The sequence below is a fragment of the Myotis myotis genome, unplaced genomic scaffold (genome assembly GCF_014108235.1).
Source record: "Myotis myotis isolate mMyoMyo1 unplaced genomic scaffold, mMyoMyo1.p scaffold_m19_p_20, whole genome shotgun sequence".
Lineage (NCBI taxonomy): Eukaryota > Metazoa > Chordata > Mammalia > Chiroptera > Vespertilionidae > Myotis > Myotis myotis.
The window spans coordinates 10,588,695-10,609,827 of record NW_023416325.1 but is presented as its reverse complement, the minus strand read 5'-3'; the positions used below and the strand labels follow the sequence as shown (position 1 = coordinate 10,609,827).

The 21,133-nt window shown below is 60.7% G+C and overlaps 1 protein-coding gene across 2 annotated transcripts in view; it reads right to left on the bottom strand.

Moving 5' to 3' along the window:
* The window catches only part of KIRREL3 (kirre like nephrin family adhesion molecule 3), a 456,015-nt gene that overhangs the window by 23,679 nt on the left and 411,203 nt on the right, over positions 1 to 21,133 (bottom strand). For both annotated transcript variants that reach the window (XM_036354300.1, XM_036354301.1), the window contains exons 5-6: positions 11,352 to 11,509; positions 6,173 to 6,323 (exon numbers count right to left, since the gene is read on the bottom strand). In XM_036354300.1, the coding sequence (XP_036210193.1) occupies positions 6,173 to 6,323; positions 11,352 to 11,509 (309 nt within the window). The remainder of the gene's footprint in view (positions 1 to 6,172; positions 6,324 to 11,351; positions 11,510 to 21,133) is intronic.

Below are 21,133 nucleotides of genomic sequence, written 5' to 3'. Positions count from 1 at the left end.
GCTAGGAAGCATGGCTGCCTGGCCTCAGGGTCATGCTGCCCACCGTCCAGCTTTCGGAGAGAACAAAAGGCTTCAGAAAGGAGAAGGGAGGAGGGGGTGCCATGGCACGAGGGGGAGTGTGGACACTGAGGCCATTGAAATCCAAACGGTCTGTCTTTGAAATGCCCCTGTCATATCTCTGTGCAGGGGCTCCGGTGCGTCCGTTCACTGGAACGTGGCTTTCACACCCTTTCATCAGCCTAATCATCTCCCCGGCGTCCTGACGGGCGGCCCCCAGCCCCCGGCTCCCCAGGCTGGGCTGGGCTCCCTCCTTCAACGTGATGAGAAGCTCACAGAGCTGAGTGGGGGGAGGTAGCGGAGAGGGGGAACTGAGAGAGGAGAGAGACAAGGAGGAGAGGGGGACAGAGATCGAGAAGTGCAGAGGAAGAATCAGGAAAAGAAGCAGAGAGCTTAGAGTCGAAAGCGTAGTTCAAATGGTCACAAAGGTATGTGTGTGGCAAGGAGTAGCCATGAGAGCTTGCCTCACAGGAGAGCTACGACCCCCAGGACTCGCAGCTGCACCCGGCTGCTGCCCATCAGATGAGTGCTGGCCCACGCAGCCCAGGACCGCCAGCGCCCAGGCCAGACTACGCAGGAGACCCAGCCCTCTATCCAGGCAGGGCTGGCCGGCTCAGATGGGCCCCCTGAGGCCGGCGGCGCCACCCAGGGACATGGAGACCCAGGGAGGAGCTTGCATCTCATGGGGGTTGGGGAAGCATGCTCTGTGGTATAGGCGTTGGAGAGCTGCCCTCTGGGTCTGAATGTGTGGCTGGCTCCCGTCCGTCCCCCATTCCGACATCAATATTGGGAGGCGAGTGGAGCGCCTCCATCCAACTCTTGCGGAGGAGGTGATGGCGCCCGCGTGACAGAGTCTAGAAACCCAACACAGAAACCGGGGGGCCGTTCCGGGAGGCCCACCCCACCTTGGTCAAATGATGGCTCTCAGGGAGCAGGGGCATGGAGCACATACCTATGGGGACCATTCTTGCTGCGTGGGCCCCTCGTTCATCCCCCACCTGCCATTCTCAGCTCATCCTTGGAACAGTCTCCCGCAGCTTCCCTACCTCTTTGCAACACTCTCAATGCCTGCCTTTCCTGCAGGACCTCGGAGAATGTGCCCCGGGAAGGATTGCACCTCCCCTGTGGCTGCACCTCCACCCTGGCCACAGCCCCTGCACTCCTCCTCCAGGCCCCTCCTCTCCTTGTGCAGGATATGAATTTGCAGGCGTCTACCAGGCTCCAGGGGCAGACATAGTTTATGTCACATCCAACCATTAAACATGATTTTAATCCTACGCGTGATGTCGGCTGCGAAACATGCAGAGGGCAGCTTTGATGTAGCTGGTGGAACCGAGATCACAGGGAACAGATGTTACAGCTGAGCCTGTTAGTGTTTCTATCAGCAACGCGTGCACGTGTGTGTGCGTATGTGTGCGTGTGTGTGCGTGTGTGTGTGTGCATGTGCGCACGCACTCAGGGGAAGTATTACAAGGGGGAGGTGGGAAAAGAGCGAAATTCCATGACTTAGTGGTTTTATAGCACATCCATTTGCAACTTGGCAGCTGGGTGCAGAGTCCAGATGTAGCGAGACTTTGGGGGTGTTCAGCTTTCTCTCCCATTACTCAATCTGGGAGCTTTGTCTTCCGTTGGGTAACATATAAAGACCGAGGGAAACAAACAACAAATGTGCTTTTGCTGAGTGCGGCTGCTTCCTGGTGGCGAGAAAACGAGCAGGCTTGCAAAGGCAGCTCCTCCAGCCCATGGCGTCCACAGCAAACACCTGGGTGCTTATTGAGGGAGCAAATGGAGCGATGGAGGAAGAGGAAGGGGGAGGCTGGGGGTGGAGAGAGCCTGATCTTTGCTGGGCACACACATGCAGACACTTTCGGGAGGGGATACATGGACGGAGACCGCTCCCCTGTCAGGGCTGTGGGGGCCCTGGGCTGTGGGGGGTACTGGGGGAGGGGTGGCCGCACACTGTGCGTGGTAAAAACAGCTGACAGGTGCAAAGTGCTCACCACGTGCCAGGCACTGTGCTAGACACAGCATCCGAATGACTGAATAGAACCTCACAGCAACCCTAAGAGGTAAGCATCGCTACCGCTGTATTTGGATGAGGAAACTGAGGCACCAAGAGGTTAACTAACCAGGTGCACCTTGACAGAACCATATTCAAACCAGGAAGAATGCTGTGGCCTTAACCACGGCCTGCACTTCCTTGGATGGGGCGGAGCCATGAGCAGGCACTTGGGTGCTGAGCCTCCACCTGACCTCTCCCTGAGGCCTCCCTCCTCACGTGGCTGAGATGTCTTTGGGAAGAAAGGCCGCCAGGGCCCAGGGACCTGGCAGGGCTGGCGTCCTCCACCGACGCAGACTGTCATCGCACGCCCTTATGGTGTAAATCGATCATCTCATTAGAGTGCATTTAGGGCAAAGCCTTTTAGGAGCTGGTGGGCCGATGTGTGGGGACAGCTTTCCTGCTGACGGGAGGCTCCCCGGTGTGATGCATGGCCTAGAGCACTGCTTCCCCGGTCTCCCTGACGGGCCCAGGCCGTGGCCCTGGGAGCCAAGCGGTGGAAGGGGGTTTCTTTGGTGCAGGATTTGCAGCTGGCACAGGCCTCCTGCCCGGGTTGAGGATCGGTGGGGAAGGAGGGAGTGGCTGTGCCATGGAGAGGTTAACTAGCCAGGTGAACCTTGACAGAACCATATTCAAACCAGGAAGAATGCTGTGGCAGCTCGGAGCATCGGAGACTTGGATGACTTGTGCCTCCCTCCCTCCTTCCTCCCAGGGGTGGCTTGTGTCTGGAGAGAGCTCTTATTCGTGGTCAATCCTAGGGCAAGAAGGGAGCTTGGGTGTCACTCGGTGCAATCAGACAAGGCACCGGAGTCCCTCCGTGGAGCACCCAGCTCAGACCCGCACTCCTGGGCGTGGAGCCGTCCTGGCCGCCGGACCAGCTGATGCCCACGGCTCCTTGCTTCCTCCCTGCGGCTGGGCCTGCTGCTCTACGCCACAGGTGCTGCGCAGAAGCAGGTGGGCATGGAGAGCCAGGCCCTGGGCGAGGGCCAGGGGCGGGAGGCACCCCTCTGAGGCTGACCCCCAAACTCACACGACCCTTAGAGCGAGCATCTTCCTCCCATCACCCTGCTGTTCTCGGCTCTCCCTGAGTGAGGGGTGAAAGGAAACCTCCCCTGCCTGGCGTGGAGCGGGGGGTCGGGGGATGGGGGTTGGAGGGGGCCAACAGCTGATGCAAACGGTGGAGATAAAGCTCCTCCGGAACTCAGCGCTGTGTCTGCTGTGACAGCCATTTCTTCTGCCCTCTGGAGTGTCACGGTGTCTGCAAGGACTCCAGACACTGAGTGGGAGTGTCTGCTCTTAGGCCCCAAGACGGGTTCGGGAAACCCTAGGCCCAGCCTGGGTGGCTCAGTGGTTGAGCATGGACCTATGAACCTGGAGGTCATGGTTCCATTCCCAGTCAGAGCACACGCTTGAGTTTGCAGGCTTGATCCCCCGGGCGGGGGGGCAGAGGGGGGGCGTGCAGGAGGCAGCCGATCAATGACTCTCTCTCATCGTTGATGTTTCTATCTCCCTCTCCCTCTCCCTTCCTCTCTGAAATCAATAAAATAAAAAAAAACAAAGAAAATCCTAGGACGCAGATCCTTGGAGTGCCACGTGGAACGGAATCCAGAAGCCTTAGACGAGCCAGGGCTGTTGGGAAGTGTTTTGACATGAACTTGAGTTAAAGCAAATAGCATGATGGGGAGGCAGAGAATGCCAGCCCATGACGAGGCACTCAGAGCCCCTGAGTTGATATTCGTTGTAGTAACTGACTCTCGCCGAGGCCCACCGTTCGGAAGCACAGGGAGGGTCACCAGCGCCGGTCTGCAGAGCCAGGCTGCCTGCGTATGAAACCTCTGTGGCCTTGGGCACGCTCATCAGACTTTGGGGGCCTCGGTGTCCCCAGATGGGGGCGATCGTCATACCTGCTCCAGATGAGCGTACAGACGGATGAGACAATACGTGCCAAGTGCAGACGGCCTTTTCTCCCTTCTCTGCCCTTGACCGGCCCTTCCATGACACCCTCTAGAGGGGCTGGTGCTGCTCACCGGGTGTGGGACCCCGAGGGACTGCGTGGGGCCCCCTGGGAGGCCGGCAGGGCCAGGGGTGACCAGGACATTGACTGATGTGGAAGCTCTACCTTAGGCAGGTGTGGAAACGTGGCTTAAACACGTCACTTGCCAAGGACCCTCTTCTGAGATGTTTTGCTTCAGTGACAGTAACGACGAGCGGGCCCTTTGGGTGTCCACACATTCAGACCCGGCCAGGCCACGGAGCTGCCTGACCCACTCCCCCCCCTCCCCCACTGAGGATGTCCCGCAGGGAGGAGCCTGAGGAGCTGGTTGTGCAGGCCGGTTCCTTCCCAAACCCGTGCCCAGGCCGGGTTGTGGGGTTCCTCCGTGCCCAGACCGGGATATGGGGGCTCCTCCTTGCCCAGGCTGGGGTGTGGGGGTTCCTCTGTGCCCAGGCCGGGGTGTGGGGGTTCCTCCATGCCCAGGCTGGGGTGTGGGGGTTCCTCCGTGCCCAGTCTGGGGTGTGGGGGTTCCTCTGTGCCCAGGCTGGGGTGTGGGGGTCCCTCCGTGCCCAGGCTGGGGTGTGGGGGCTCCTCTGTGCCCAGACCGGGATATGGGGGCTCCTCTGTGCCCAGGCTGGAGTGTGGGGGTTCCTCCGTGCCCAGGCCAGGGTGTGGGGGCTCCTCTGTGCCCAGACCGGGATATGGGGGCTCCTCCGTGCCTAGGCCGGGGTGTGGGGTTCCTCCGTGCCCAGGCCGGGGTGTGGGACTCCTCTGTGCCCAGGCCGGGGTGTGGGGCTCCTCTGTGCCCAGACTGGGATATGGGGGCTCCTCCGTGCCTAGGCCGGGGTGTGGGGTCCCTCCGTGCCCAGGCCGGGGTGTGGGACTCCTCCGTGCCCAGGCCGGGGTGTGGGACTCCTCCGTGCCCAGGCCAGGATATGGGGGTTCCTCCGTGCCCAGGCTGGGGTGTGGGACTCCTCCGTGCCCAGGCCGGGGTGTGGGGCTCCTCTGTGCCCAGGCTAGGACATGGGGGTTCCTCCGTGCCCAGGCTGGGGTGTGGAGCTCCTCTGTGCCCAGGCCAGGATATGGGGGTTCCTCCGTGCCCAGGCCAGGGTGTGGGGTTCCTCCGTGCCCAGGCCGGGGTGTGGGGACTCCTCCGTGCCCAGGCCGGGGTGTGGGGTTCCTCCATGCCCAGGCCGGGGTGTGGGACTCCTCTGTGCCCTGGCCGGGGTGTGGGGCTCCTCCGTGCCCAGGCCGGGGTGTGGGGGCTCCTCCGTGCCTAGGCCGGGGTGTGGGGCTCCTCTGTGCCCAGGCCAGGACATGGGGGTTCCTCCGTGCCCAGGCCGGGGTGTGGGGCTCCTCCGTGCCCAGGCCGGGGTGTGGGGCTCCTCTGTGCCCAGGCCAGGATATGGGGGTTCCTCCGTGCCCAGGCCGGGGTGTGGGGCTCCTCCGTGCCCAGGCTGGGGTGTGGAGCTCCTCTGTGCCCAGGCCAGGATATGGGGGTTCCTCCGTGCCCAGGCCAGGGTGTGGGGTTCCTCCGTGCCCAGGCCGGGGTGTGGGGACTCCTCCGTGCCCAGGCCGGGGTGTGGGGTTCCTCCGTGCCCAGGCCGGGGTGTGGGCCTCCTCTGTGCCCAGGCCGGGGTGTGGGGCTCCTCCGTGCCCAGGCCGGGGTGTGGGGGCTCCTCCGTGCCTAGGCCGGGGTGTGGGGCTCCTCAGTGCCCAGGCCAGGACATGGGGGTTCCTCCGTGCCCAGGCCGGGGTGTGGGGCTCCTCCGTGCCCAGGCCGGGGTGTGGGGGCTCCTCCGTGCCTAGGCCGGGGTGTGGGGGCTCCTCTGTGCCCAGGCCAGGACATGGGGGTTCCTCCGTGCCCAGGCTGGGGTGTGGGGACTCCTCTGTGCCCAGACCGGGGTGTGGGGGCTCCTCCGTGCCCAGGCCGGGGTATGGGGCTCCTCTGTGCCCAGACTTGGATATGGGGGCTCCTCCGTGCCTAGGCCGGGATGTGGGACTCCTCTGTGCCCAGACCGGGGTGTGGGGTTCCTCCGTGCCCAGGCTGGGTCAGTACTCACGCTGGATGTCGATGGTGACCGAGGTCTCCTTCCCCGCGGGGATGGCTTTGTTGGTGGCTCGGCACACGATGCTCTGCCCGTTCTCCACGTCTCCGGGGGAGATGAACAGGGTGCTCACGATGCTCTCGCGCTTGCCGTCACGGAGCAGGGTCTGGGGGGAGGGAGAGAAGGCCCATGTCACCCGGCGGGCATGGCCTGGCAGCTACAGGAAGAGGGAGCCCTGTGCTCGGAGGCAGGCAGCTCACGACCCCAGGGCGCCGTCTCTGCACAGAGCTGGGCTCACCTCGGCTCCCCGGCCTGGCTGAGTGCTGGGCTGCAGAAGAAAAAGGAACCAGAAAGCGTCCTATCTCGCGTGAAAATCAGCCTGGCCTGGCAGACCCCGGATGAGGAAGGAAGCCAGGCTGCAGGTCCTGTGCAGGAATTCCCACCGGTCTGCCTTTTGTGTCAGGGGAGGGAGCTCCGGGTCTGCAGGAAGCTCTGAGGCGTGTGCCCCAGGCAGAGCTGTTGTCCCGCCACAGGGACATGGTCTGTCGAAGGGGGTGTAGCTTGGGGCATGGGGGAACGGGCAGGCCTGGGTGGGGGCGTGGCAGAATCCATGGACACTGACTTATCTAAACACTTTCAACTTTTCAAGTCATTTACTTCCTCACCTCATTAGAGCCCTGACCAAGCTATAGGCAGAACGGATGCCATGTCTTCCACGTGACAGGTGAGAAAACAGGCGAGACCGAGAAACGTACACTTCAAGGTGGAGGCGACACAAGTAAGAGGCTCCTGCAGCGGGTTAAGTGGTGTCCCCCCCAGGGTTCATGTCCCCCTGGAACCTCAGAATGTGACCTTAATTGGAAGTAGGGTCTCCACAGATTAGCTAAGTAATTACCAATTAGTTGAGACTCTGGACTTAGAAGGGGCCCTAAATCCAATGACTGGTGTCCTGACAAGATGGAGAGGCAGAGAGGCAGAGAAACAGAGGAGACGGCCGTACGGAGAGGGAGGCAGAGACTGGAGTGATGCTGCCACAAGCCAAGGAGAACCGGCAGCCACCTGGTGCTAGAAGAGTCGAGGGAGGGCTCTCCCTGAAGCAGGGGTGGGGAACCTTCTTTCTCCCAAGGGCCATTTGGATGTTTATGATGTCATTCGAGGGCCACACAACATGATCAGCTTCAGAATTCGCCTGCTATCTGTGGTCAAACATTTAATTAACTCACCCCTCATGCCTTGGCAGGGCCAGACCAAAGGATTTCGCGGGCCTCACATGGCTCGAGGGCTGGGCCAGATGTTCCCCGCCCCTGCCCTAAAGCCTTCGGAGGGAGCGAGGGCCCCACCAGCACCCCGAGTGCCGACTCTGGGCCTCCAGCCTGTGAGACAATGAACGTCATCTGTTTTGAGCATCAGCTGTAGTCCCTTGTTAGGGCAGCCCTAGGAAACCAATACGAGTCCTGAGGCTTTTGGTCTCCCGTCTCCCATTAGCTTCCATGGGACCATGAGGCCATTCTGCAGCTGGGTCCGCCTCGCCCCTCCCCTGCACCCCCTTTCAGGGCCCTCCCCGTCAGTTTGGAGCCCTGGGAGGGGAGCCCACCGGGGACCCGCGAGGCGGTGCGTGCTGGGACGGTATGTGGGCAGGAGGGCCACTCCCAGCGGGACTGGCCAGTCCTCGGACTCTGCTGATTCTGGGCGGGAGCCAACTCCCTCCAGGAAAGGGGTGGCGGTGCAGTCTTGTTTCACCGTGATTAGAGCCAGGGGATAGAACAAGAGTCTCCACTTCCTCAAACCTCCTTTAAACTAACCGCGGCCTGGGCTCTAATCTCCCCAGAACCTGGGAGGAAGCTATCTCTGTTCAGCAGAAGCGAAGTGAGCCAGGAACTGGGTGGGCAGGGCTGGGCTTTGCCCTTGAGAATGACCCTGAGCCACGACCCTCCCTCCACCGCTAGAAGGAGGTGAGTGTGATCTCCACGTGAAGGTGGGAACAGTTAGGACCACTGTGCAGCCTCCGAGGTCACAGGGCCAAGGTCACGCAGGCTGCCGGAGCCGCTCTCTGGGTCTGCCGGTCAGCGTGGTTCCTGCTTAGCCGGGGCAAAGCCTGCGGCCTCCAGCACGGGGCCATGACCCGAGCCTCTGTCTAGGTCAGCTCATCCTGAGTAGACAAGGCCAGACTCTGAGATGCCGGAGAGATCCCTGGGGCGGGGCCGTCATCCGCACTGTCTCCTGGATGCTGGAAAACTGTCTGGGCCTCGGCAGGTGCTGGTGGCCTGAGGCCTTCCCTGGGCCGTCATGGGGTGGTGGCCTTAGCCCTGGGCAGAGGGCTTCCCGGAGAGGGGCTGGGGGACAGGGATGTGGTCAGTCCTAGCTAGCCATGGGGCAGTCCGGGCAGTGGGTGGGGAGCAGGCTGCAGGCCAGGAACTGGATGGGGGCCCACCGAGGCACCTGCACAGAGAAGGCACAGAGGGTTGGCTTCCAGCCCAACCCCAGCGGAGGGCGCTGCACCGCACCACAGCAGCCGGCTGGCTTGGGCTGGGCCGCAGACCTCCTGCGTCTATAAATATCCAAGCGATAATAAGAACAATTTCCTGGGTGGAAATAAGACCTGGGGTGGAGCGTGTCTGTGTACGTGTCTGTGTGCATGTCTGTGTGCGTGTGCACGTGTGCACGTGTGTGTGTGTGTGTGTGTGTGTGTGTATGTGTAGTGAAATGGGGAGGCTGTCCATACTATGCCCCCCCTTTTCTGTACCCCCCCATTGTGCTAACAAGGGGCATGGACATAAGCTGGACTCAGCTGGCCCCTCCACTGATCGGCTCTTTGCGGCTGAGGGGCCGGGCCAGCCGGTGCTGGTGGGAGGGAACCGGCGGCCCTCGCTCCTAATGAGGCCCCAGGACTGCCTCCCGCCGCCTCCCCCCCAGGGTGCTCCTCTGCCTCCGAATGATGATTAATGACATATTTACTGTGTCCGGGCGTGTGCTTTTCTGGGAAATAAAAATTCTGGTTCAAGCTGTTTGTTCCACCTAATTAGAGAAAAGGGAGATGTGTTCATTAAACCAGGGAGAGAGGGGAAGGCAGGCTTGCGGCTCCCATAGGAGGCTCACCCGGCTCCCAGCTCTCGGGGACCCCAGGCCCTGGACCCAGGGAAGGGCCAGGTCTGCAGGGATGTCCTGGGGGAGGAGGCTGAGAAAGGCCAGGGAGGCCTGGGAGCCCACAGGGCGGAAAGGTAGCTTGGGGGAGAGGGGGGATGGCCTGCCTGCTCTTGCCCAGCCTCCATCTCCCTCACCCTCCTTTGTCTCCTTCCCTCATTCCTTCCGAATCTCCTTATTCTCATCTTTCTTTTCCTTCGTTCCCCTCTGACAGCTCTCCCCTTTACTCAGATGCAAACGGACCCTCTGAGCTCTGAGGCCTTGAAGGTCCCAGCCAGGCCGAGCATTCTATCATTGGCTGATTCTTGTCCCAGCCCACGGGGACCTTCCCTCCCAGCTCCTTCTCTTCACTGAACTTGGCTCTGGGGACACGCCGGGGGCCCCAGCCCCCCACCTCCTATTTCAGAAACCTTCGTTAGTGTGCAGATCAGCTCATCCAGTGAATTATTAATGGCAAGTCTTCTGTTTCTGGGCCACCACTTCCAAGGCCTGGGGCAGGCAGCCCTCCCTCAGGCAGGGTGGCACGAGCATGCTGCCCCCCGTGACACTGATGGCAGCTCTTGCAGGTGCACTAGGACCAGCACAGCTGTCCGTGCAGGTGTGTGCTGGGGCGGGCGTGCACCTGACCCATGCACCGGGGTGAGTGCACCGAGCAGTAGCCTTCGTGGACGGGTTTCCAGCCCTCTCTGCCTCCAAGGCTCTGTCAGGTCTGGGGCTCATCTCTAAACCCTGCCTGCCCGGGCGCAGCTTCCTGTCTGTGCCCCATGCCCCACCCCTTGGCCTTCATTGGCAGTGGTCCTGGGGGCCGGGCTGGCCAGGGACAGATGCGCCCTGGGTGCGGGTGTCCAGTGCAGGCGGCAGCCAAAGCCCCCCGGGGCCTCCCCTGGGCAGTGGAGAGCCAGGTTGAGCCCGGCTGAGCCCGAGAGATGGGAGGCCAGGAGATGCCTGGGAGTGGGGGTGGGGGTGGGGGTGGGGGTGGAGGGGACCCCATGTGAGGATGATGGAGGTTTTCAGGGAATGCAGTGGGTGGGGACTCAACACCTGTGCTTAAAGGAGGCCTTGAGTGAGACCTAATTGCCTGGCAACCAGGCCTCCTCTCCTCTGCCTTTTTTTTTTTTTTTTAACATCTCTCTGATTCCCCTCTTTACAGCTGCCTGGGGAATCCACTAGGGCCGCTTGAACGGGGATGGAAGGGAAGGTGGAGGCCTGCACAGTGCATTTGTCCAGACCCTGCCTTCTCAGGGACCTCACGCTGTGCCCTGAGGCCAGGATGAGTGGTGGCTGCTGGGTAGAGACTCTAGGCCCTGATAGGCAGGTGGATGGAGGATGCTGGGGTGACAGGTGGGGAGAGAGTACACAGCGGAGAGGCTGGTGGAGGGAGCGGGGCCCAGTGTGGGGGTTGTTATTCCGCAAGTGCTCTTAGCCCAGTGAGGCCCGGGGTCCCGGCAGCAGGCAGAGGGAGCAGAGGTGGGGCCAGAGGGCGAGGGGCTTCGAGGTAGGGACATGCACGCCCTGCTAAGACCCAGCACCTCTCCAGGGTCCAGGCCTCGTCCCCACACCTGGCAGCAGCTTGTGAAGTAGCAGGTGGAGCAGGGCCCTGGCTCCCCGGGGAGATTTCTCTCTGGACTCAGCCCATAGTGTCTCCCCTCTTCCTCAGCCTGTCCTGCCCACCCCTGGTTTGTGTTGATTCTGGTGCCAGGCCCGAGCCCGGGTGTCCAGGAAGGGGACTCGGGGAGAGGCCTTGTGGTCACTCCAATGTTGCTGCAGCCAGAAGCTCACTGGGAGCCCAGGCGCTCACCCACACACCAGGCCAGGGGCTTGGAGGCAGTGGGGGTACACGAGGCGCCCCAGCCAGTGTGGGGGAGTCTCCTCCAAGAGACAGAACCCTCAGATGAACAGAGCCATAGGGTGAGAGAGAGAGTGATGTGCAGAGAGCAACAGAGACAGCAAGAGCTGCAGAGGTGGGGTGAGCTGGCCCCTCCCCAGGGAGCCCCCATCCCCCTCCCCTGCCCCCACCAGCCCTGCCCCCACCAGCGCCGCCCCCAGGCCTCACCTTGGAGTAGGTGGCCCCGTTGATGACCTCTCCCTTCCGCAGCCAGACGATGGTCGCGGCGGGCTTGGCGTTGTCTGCGTGGCAGGTGAGGTTGAGGGGGTCCCCTGCCCGCAGGCTGATCACGGGTCCCCCCAGGATGACGGGGTCATCGGGTGGCACTGTGGGCAGAGGAGGAGGGAGGTCAGGCTGAGGGCAGCCGCGGAGCTGGCGGGCTTTATGGAGCTGATGACAAACAGTAATTACCACACTTTAATAACCATTAATCCCCGAGTATTGTCACTGTAATAACAGCAGTAATCCCGCACACGCGCACGGCCTGTTTATTGGCAGAGGCTGTTCCCAGCAGCGTCGCATCCTCTGCTCGCGAGGAGCCTGCCAGGGGACAGGGCAGCCCTGAACCTGGTCGCAGAGCGAGGAGCAGAGCTCCGATGCCCAGACAGTATCTGTAGTCGCTTCCTATTTAACAACTTCTCCTCCTCCTTCTCCTCCTCCTCTTCCTCTTCCTCCATCTCCTCTTCCTCCTCCTCCTCCTTCTCTTCCTCCTCCTTCTCCTCCTCCTCCTCCTCCTTCTTCAAAAAAGCTATTTTTTAAATAAGTTTTTTTTTTTTGATTGCAGAGAGAGGAAGGGAGAGATAGAAACATCGATGACAGAGAACCATCATCCCTCCCCACACGCCCCCTACTGGGGACCGAGCCTGCAACCCGGGCATGTGCCCTGACTGGGAACTGGACCGTGACCTCCTGGTTCATGGGTCAACACTCAACCACTGAGCCACACCGGCCTGTCTTCTTTTTCTTTTTTAAACAAAGCACGGTCACATCTGTGGTCTGATTTCATCCGCACAACCATCTTGCTAGTAAACATGATTATGATCCCAACCGCATACGTGTCGAAAGGAGGCTCAGCTCAAGGGGTCAGGCTCAAGGTCACGCTGCCAGGGAGTGGCAGAGCCAGGGCTGGGAGCCGACCCCTGACACCTGGAGTACCGGGCGGCCCCTTCCTCTTGGGGGACAGGTGACAGGCAGCCTTTCAGGACCGAGACAGCGGCTCAGGGGCTGCGAAGCCCTGGCCTCTCCTTAGCGCTTTACCCTTCCAGCTCCCTCGCCTCAGTCAGAACGAACCTCTCCTGCTGGCTCTCCACTGGGGACCGGGGTGCCAGAGGAACCCACATCTCCCTCGGCGCCCTGCGCAGAGCCCTGTGCCTAGTGGGGTCCCATACACACTCGCTAAGGCCCATGGAGCCGCGCCTGTGACCCCATGATGACCTGGGAGGCAGGGCAGGCGCTTACGATGACGCGTGGCCAGCGTTTGGAGAACGGCCCAGAGACGCCAGGTCCACGTCACAGAGCCGCTTCTCACGTCAGCGCAGTGGACACTCCGGAGGGGTGGCCTCCGAGGCGCCTGCCTCTCCCAGGACAGTCCACAGAGGGTAGTTCTCCCCAGAGACGCCCTGGGATCCCTGCTCTTCCTTGCTGGAGGGGCTGGGACCTCTGTTCTGGGGGCTGGGAGGGGCTGACTGCAGTCTGCCAGGAAAAGATCCAGGGGTAGCTGGGGGACAAGCTAGGGCCCTAGAACAAGGACCCAGAGACCGAGAATGTCCATCGCCCCCCTCCGTCCCCCCACCAGGCCCTGTGCAAGCCTCCGCGCTGGGGGCTGGGGCAGGCGGTCTCAGAGCTCCAGGCACCCCCACCTCCCCTACAGGTGCTGCTTTCCCCTCCGCTCTCCCCCAGGGCGCGCCCCGCAACCTGCCTGGCTTCCTTCTCAGTCCCTGGAGCTCCTGCATCGGGGCTCCCCCAGGATCCCGGGCCCCCCGGGTCCCCTCCTGCTGTTCCCGGTTCCCTTCAGCCAGCGCTCTGCCCTCCCTTCCTGCCTCCAGGGCCTGGCTCAGGACCCAGCCCTGTGAGCACCAACCCCCCACCCCCCAGTTTCTATTCCTGAGAAAGAACAGACCCTCAGGGCATCCAGAAGTCCTCATCAGCCCCAGGACTCTGCCCGGATCCTGGCCCAGGGAGGAAGTCGGCCTCATCTAACCCTGCCCAGCCTCCCGGGGGGCCTGGGCACAGGCAGATGGTGGGTGTGGGCTGGACAATCATGACACCCTGTACCCCCTCATTACTGCCGGAGGCCACGTGGATGCGGGTGTGGCCCGGGAGCCCAGGGAGGCTAATGAGGGCTTTGCACAACTGGGGGTGGGCGTTCCCCTCGCCACAGAGGGAGCTTTGTCTCCACGGGCCGGGCCTTCCAGCAGGGAGGGCTGGGCTGGGCTCCTGCTCCCTCCCTGGCTGGGGGCAGCTTTCTCCCCAGGAGGGGTCCAGGGTGCAGGGGCTCCAGCTGAGCTTGCCCAGGGCCAGGAAGACGGAAAAGAACCACCGGCAGCTTTAGGAGTGGAATAAAGCAGCGCGTGGGTGCGGTAGGGTGGAGAGCGCCCTCGGACAGACGGCGAGGCCCGAAGGCAGCCCCTTCTGGTTTTATTTCCTCAGATCTGAAATGGGAGAGGTCGCCTGGCCGGCGTGGCTCAGTGGTTGAGTGTTGACCTATGAACCAGGAGGTCACGGTTCGATTCCCGGTCAGGGCACACGCCTGGGTTTCGGGCTCAGTCCTCAGTGTGGAGTGGGCATGCCGGAGGCAGCTAGCTGATCAGTGATTCTCTCTCATCATTGATGTGTCTCTCTCTCCCTCTCCCTTCCTCTCTGTTTAAAAAATAAATAAACGTGAGAGGTGGTCAGGGGATCTGGAACGTTCTCTCCAGCACGGACATTCGTGGGGTCTGACAGTGGGTTAAGCCAGGCCACAGCTTACAATCTTCCGGCAGAGGTTTTGAAAACCAAGGCCGTACACTGACCAGCTGGGCCGATTTCTGGAGCTGGACCCCAAGCAGTAGGGCTTTCGAGCTCCTGGCGGGTCCCGTGTGGCCAAGTTTAAGAACCGACTGTCTCTGGGCCTTTGTTCCTGCTCGTCATTCCTCTGGTCACAGTGCGGGGACTGAGCAGGCCTTTCCAAAAAATAAAGACCGCGCTGGGCAGAGCCCTCCCTCCCTGCTGTGCAGTGCGGCGCTGGGAATACTGGATGAGGGAGGGAGGGGAGCGGAGAGGGGCGTGGGTTGCAGGGTGGGTACACACGCACCCACACATCCACCCTCAGAATGGGTGCTGATTACATCTTCCCAAATAAGCGGTTATCACGCCGGTTATTCGTGGAGCTACGCATTATTGATTGGCCTTCGCCTGGCTGCACACCAGATGGGGTGTGTGGGGGGGTGCAGATGGGGCTGGGTGTGCGGGGCGGGTGGGGGAGGAGGGAGGAAGTTGGGGGGCCCACAGGCTGAATAGAAATCAACAGTTTCTGGCAGCTGCAGCTCCCCATGTATGGAAGGGAGACTCATTCCCTCTCTCTTCTTCGGAGGGACCAAGAGCTGAAGCGCTAGTGGGGGTGTGAGTGGAGAGAGGGGGGGGGGCCCTGGAGCAGCCTGAGCCTGGACATGCATTATTCATGAAGACCTCACAGGATTGGTTATTATCCTGAACCACTACAGAGTTTGGTCTCCTAATTTTTAATCACAGGGAAGGTGGAAACGTTAGCCTTTTGTGATTAATCTGGAGATAAAAATAGTTGGCTGTTTTGGTGTTGTGCTCCTTTCCCGTCAGGACAAAATGCATTCACTGTGGAGTGACTGAGGCCTGGGGATGACCGGAGCGGGTGCTGGGGCGGGGGGAACTGGCCCCCAGAGCTGGGAGCGGCCTGCGGAGCCCGGCTCTGCGCTGTCCAGAATGCTCTCTCCTGTGTCCTCGTCTTGCTGGCTTCGTCTCGTCTGTGAGGGCACAGCTTTCATTCACATCCTCAGCGAGGCCCATGCCATCGCCCCTCCCATGCTCTCCATCACATCACCTGCCCAATTTCCCCATCAGGGGCGTCATGTTGTCCGTCTCCGTTTACCAGAAAGGAGGCTCCCTAACGACAAAGGAAGACCCCGTCGTCTTGGTCCCCGAGGCACTGCCATGTCTAGATCAGTGCCTGACGCGTAGCAGTTGCTCAATAAACACTTGTTGAATGAATGAGTGAAGGATCCCTGGGCTGGGGTCTCTCCTGGCCTTCCCCTCTGAGGTCGGCACCTTTTATATTGTGCACGTGTGGTGGCTAGCGCTGGGGATGGATGAGTGAGTGGCGGGGAGGAGGGGTGGGCGGACGCGACAAAGAGGAAGAGGCCCCGGCCCTCACTGGGTCAGCTGCATAAGAACGCTCTGTGGTGTGACATTGGGGGATTGGCTGCTTCCTGCCGTTTCTGGCGGGAGAAGCCTGGGCCGGGGAGGCGTGGTGGTAATGGCGGGGTGCTCCTCAGCCTGTTTTCTTGGTAGCACCCATCTTTTTGGTCCAGGAGGGATCCCAGTCTGATTTGCCTGGATCACAGGCGGGGAAGAAGGCTGCAGGCTGAACAAGGTGACAGATGAGACACCCGGCTGCGGGGTAGGAGCAGGTTAGCTGCTGGCACTACTTCCCTTTGCTGTTCAGCATCAGCATTCAGCCCCAGGCCCTGGGGACTCGGGCAGGGGCACAGGGGCGGGGAGTGGGCTGAGTTCGGCTGGGACTGTGCGAGCTGACTGGACCGGAGGGAGGGCACCTGGGCCTCTGGCTCATCCTGATCAGCACCTCACCCTCCAGACTCTCCCTTCACCCTCCGTCTTGGCGGCCGTCCTGATGCCAGCCTTGCTCCCCCCTTCCTCCCTTTCTCCTTTCAGCTCCTCCATTCAGCCCCTTTCATGCCACCGTCTGAGCAGATCACGGCTGAGAAAACCAGACCGGCCTGCCTCCTGCAGACCTTCGCTCCCCGTGCGCCCGGACGGGCCTGCAGTGCCACCCCCCCCCGGAGCTTGTTACAGATGCAGCGGCTGCTGGGCCCCACCTCCGGGTCTCCCGCATCGGCCCCAGCGTGGAAAAGGATGCCGGGGGTTCTGTATTACATCAGTGCTTGAGGAGCCCTGCTCTGGAGGCCTCCGGGGAATGAGGACAGGCCGAAGAACACTTTGAAGGAAAGGCTCACCGGACGATGAGAGCACACACGGGGCCCTTCAGCCTCTCTTGGTGCCCTGCTCCCTCCTCAACTTAAAGAGAGGGCCTGGATGGCTCAGCAGACACTGGGCTTGCAGTTAGCGATCTTGTTTCATAACAGGTGCCTCCACATAGGGCATTTCTTTGCCTGGGATGCTGGAGACCTCTCCCCCCACCCCTTCTCTGGGGTCTCCCTTCCCCAGCCTTCAAGACGTAGCTAACAGGTTGCCCAGTTCCGGAGGTCTTTCTGGAACCTCCCAGGTGGACCACGTGATTTTGGCCCATGTCCCCATGGCATCCTGGGCGTCCTCTGCCTCGATAGCCAACCTGTTCTATGCAGTGACCTGCAGGTGTTTGCCTCTCTTCCTCTATCCCCATCACCTGGCTGGCACCTGCGTACAGGGGACACCCCGGGTGGCGTTTGCTGAGCCCCACCTGGCTGGAGTCCGTGACTTCACAGGCTGTAAGGACTGGGCAGGCTACATAACCTGAATCTGCAGCTCTTTCTGGATTCTCCTCTCCTTCATTTGCCTTGTTAATTAATCAACCTGGTAGATTCTCAAACATGTCTCTCCGTTTCCACCCCCAAAGGTCTCCCTGGCTCAGGCCCTCATCATTTCTTGCTTGGATGATACTGCTTCGCATGCTCTCCCTCATTCCCCGACACGGGCCCCAGTGATCTTCACAAAAGTCAGGCGATCCATCCATCCATCCATCCATCCATCCATCCATCCATCCATCCAAGCATCCATTTGTCCCCATTTGCCGAATGTGTGTAAAATCTTTCTGAGGCATTGCCATCTGGATAGAGTCTGAACTTCTTGGCTCCTGTCGCCCTCTCCAGTGTCATTTTTCATCTTTACCAACAACTCAAATTCTTCCTGCGGATAAGAATCACTTCCTTGGAATAAATCACTGCTCCCCAACTGTCCCTTCCCATTTGTTTAGTTCCCTTGACGGCTGGGCAGCTTGGGGCCAAAGCCTGGGTCCCACCTTGACCAGCGTGTGCCCTTGGGCAAGTTGCTTAGCCTCCCTGTGCCTCAGTTTCCTTGTGTGTAAAATAGGGGATATCATGAAATCAGATTCGCTGTTTAGTTGCTGGAGCCCAGCGGGATGCGATGTGGAGAAACACTGTCCATGGTCCGTATGGTGGGTTGCATGGTGGGTGCTCTGTCTCCTTGGGGAAGTAGAGGTGTCTCTCTCCTTCCCCTGCCCTGTGTTCACCGGGCTGCCCAGGGTGACCCCATGCTGCCCTGCCCAGCTTGGCTTCTCTTCCTCCAGCCCCCTCCCCCCATCCTGTGTCCACGAGAGGGAGGCCACACCACAGAGGCATGAGCCCAGCTGTCTTCCCGTGGAACAGAGATGAGCCTTCTGGGCTGAGCTCAGCCAATCGCTGACTCAGAATCATTCTGTTTGAGGTGGTTTATTATGCAGCAAAAAAAACCCACAAAAACCCAAGCCCCACAAACAAACAAACAAACAAAAAACCGTAAAAAAGAAAAAGCTAATTGGTATGTTCAATAGTACACTACTGTCTGGCGACCACCCACGTGCCTGGGCTCCTGAACTTGTCTCAGAACGGGGGCCACAGCGTGACCTCTCTGTCCATCCCACTTTGCCCCTTTCTCCCTCTAGCGCGGCCAGAGGCCATTCGGAAGCTCAGCCTCTGCTGCTGACAACGTTCACTGGCTCCCGCGGCTCCAGGCAAACTCCATTCCTCAGCTCGGAGGCCTCCCAGCTGGGCCTTCTCCCTCCAGCTCTTTCTCCTGTGTTTGCCAGGAGCTGGCACTGGTCTGCTCGGCTCCCTGCAGGGACAGCCTGCCCTTCTAGAACTACCCGCATGTGCGTGCACAGTTCCCCTGCTGGGGGTGTCCTGACCCGGAGTCCTAACGGGCTAGAGTCCCCTGGTCTCGCCAATCCGTTCAGAGGAAGACCTTCGCCTCGTTAACGCGTGGTCATTCTTTAGGCTCTGCACCTCTGCCAGGAAGCCCTCTCTCCATCTCAGCCCCGCCCCTCCCTTGTCTGGCCTCGGCTCTGCCCGAGCACCCGGTGCCACTTGCATGAGCTCACGCGGCCTTGATGCCAGTGCTGTTGGCTGCCCCGAGAGCAGGAGCGCCGAGGGCTGGTCCTTGCCAGGGTCTCTCTCCACCCCAGCATTTAGGAGGGTGTCTGCCCGCGGTGAGCATCTTCCCTGAACTGCCGAGTCGGAAGCCAAGCTCCCCAAGCTCCCCCAGCACCGCTCTGGGCCTTCTACCCGGCACTCAGCACAGGCCGAGCACATCCCCCTGAGGGCCCGTTTCAGGTTCCCTGCACCCGGAGCAGAGGCTCAGTCCTCTTTGCATTTCCCCCCGACCTGGCATAGGGCCCTGGATGTAATAACAACAACGGCGACACTAGTAGGAATAATAGCTCACACTGATACAGGGCCACCAAGACTTCCGGAACTTATGGCCCTCTAAAAACCACCCTCCAGTCCTCACAGCGACCCCATGGAAGGCAGACACAATGATCGTGCATATTTTGGAGATGAGGAAACTGAGGCACCAAGTGGTGAAGCTACTTGCCCAAATGAGCAGCCGATTGGCCGGGAAATCGCTTGTTTCAGCCCTTGTTCCCCGGCCCCGCCTCAGCCTCCCCGGCCAGCACCGGCCTCCTCGCAGCCCTGACGGAGCCTCCCAGTGATGAGGAGATGTCGCACGCAGGCAGGACGGCAGGGCCCTTCCAGGGCGGAGAGTCCCGGGCGGGACTGTGAGGGCAGGGGCAGCTGCTGTCAGGGGCAATGTCAAACAAAGCCGCTTGTTTCCCCGTCAAATTAGGCGGGGCATCCTGTTTATTCCAGATTCAACAGGGCCTGAGCCATCTTATCAGTGAGGAGCTGTCTGCGGGGAGAAGGACGTTTCATTAATGCTGAGCAGACGAGTAAATCACAGGATGTAGGCAGAGCCGGGGGGAGAGAGCCATGGCAGGGAGGGCCCCAGACTGGGGCTCCACGCACACAGCCGTGTGTGTGTGTGTGTGTGTGTATGTGTGTGTGTGTGTGTTTGTGTGCGGGAGCGCGCGCGCGCCTGTGTGTCCAGAGGAGTCCTGGCTTGGGTGCTGGTGGGTGGGGTGTGGAGGCACAGGTAGCCCCCCCTTTAGTGGGAAGGGGGACCTGTGAGAGCAATGGGGAAAGTGCCTGAGTGGCTGGTGGAGGAGGTGGGTCTGTTGAGTGTTGGGGGGTCAAGCACAGGGTGTGAGTGGCCCCCATGGCCACCTGGGAGGTGGTTGTGCAAACGGCCACAGGACAACATGAGAGCCCTGCTAAGGTGTGTCAGTAGGTGTAACTGGCAGACCCAGCCTTCGCCTCACAAAGCTCTTCAGCTCCTTCCGACCTTGACTTGACCTTGGGGTTCTGATTAGCATGGTTGGGCACAGGCTGCCATTTCCTTGTTTTCTCTTTTCTCTCTTTTAATTGAATTATAATTGACACACAATATTAAATTAGCTTCAGGTGTGCAGCGTAGTGATTCAATATTTTTATACGCTACAAAATGATCACCACGCTGAGCCTGGCTACCATCTGTCACTCCCCAAAGTTATTAAACAGTATTGACTATATTCCCCGGGCTGCACGGTACCTGGGGCGACTTATTTGCTTTTTAACTACACGATTGTACCTCTTAGTCCCCTTCACCTGTTCTGCCCACTTCGCTGGCTTGAACCTCACGGTAAACTCCTGCTGCAGGACCGTGTGGTGTCCTTATTTTACAGATGGGGAAACTGAGGCAGAGAACGGTCAACCCACTGGAGGCAAGCCACACGAGTCGCAGGTAGCGGAACCAGGCCCCTGACGCAGGCCCTGGTGAGCCCAGCAGCCCAAGGTAGCCATGGGAACGAGAACCGGTCCCCACGCCCTGGTGTGGCTCTCCCAGCTCTGAGGCCGCCGTCCTGACCCGGCAGGAGATTGGTGAGACAGGCGTCTGGCTGGGCCCAGGCATAGAAGACAGAACTTGATTTGCTTGGTTTGGCCATGACCTCTGGGGGGCACTGAGTGGCCTTCCCTAAGGAGGGGAAGGAGGCGGGGAAGGAACCTTCCCAACCAGTACCCGGAGCCTCAGCCGTCTGTGCAGAAACTGAGGGGTGTGGGCCAAGGGTCACCTCACTAAGGGGCTTAAAGGCAAACATAGGAAGTTCCAGTGATCGGCTCCTGAAGTGAGGTTGAGAGCACTTCTTTTTGCGTAGTAAACAATATATACCTTTATTGCTATCAGAGAGGAAGGGAGAGGGAGGGAGAAACATCAACGATGAGAGGGAATCATTGATTGGCTGCCCCCTGGATGGGGGACCAAGCCCACAACCTGGGCATGTGCCCTGACCGGGAATCAAACCATGACCTCCTGGTTCGTAGGCTGACGCCCAACCACTAGCCACACCGGGCAGGCTAACTTTTGCATTACAAAATGGTGCATCTGCTCAGGATGGTCGTTGGTGGAAGGAGAGAAGGGGAGAAGGGAGGAGACAGAGGGGTGACTGAGAGAAGTGCAGGGCAGCGGGTGGGCGGCGGGGCGGGGGGGCGCAGAGGGAGAGACAGGCCAAGAGCAGACAGAGCTGAGCGAGGGCCGCGCCACGGAACTCAGGGCGAAGATGCACGTGAGGAGGGACCAGGGTGTCCCCTGAGGGAGGACCAGACGCCGACGGCAGCGCTCCCCGCAGGGAGGGGGGGACGCAGGGCGCTGTCTCGGTCTCTGCCGCAAACATG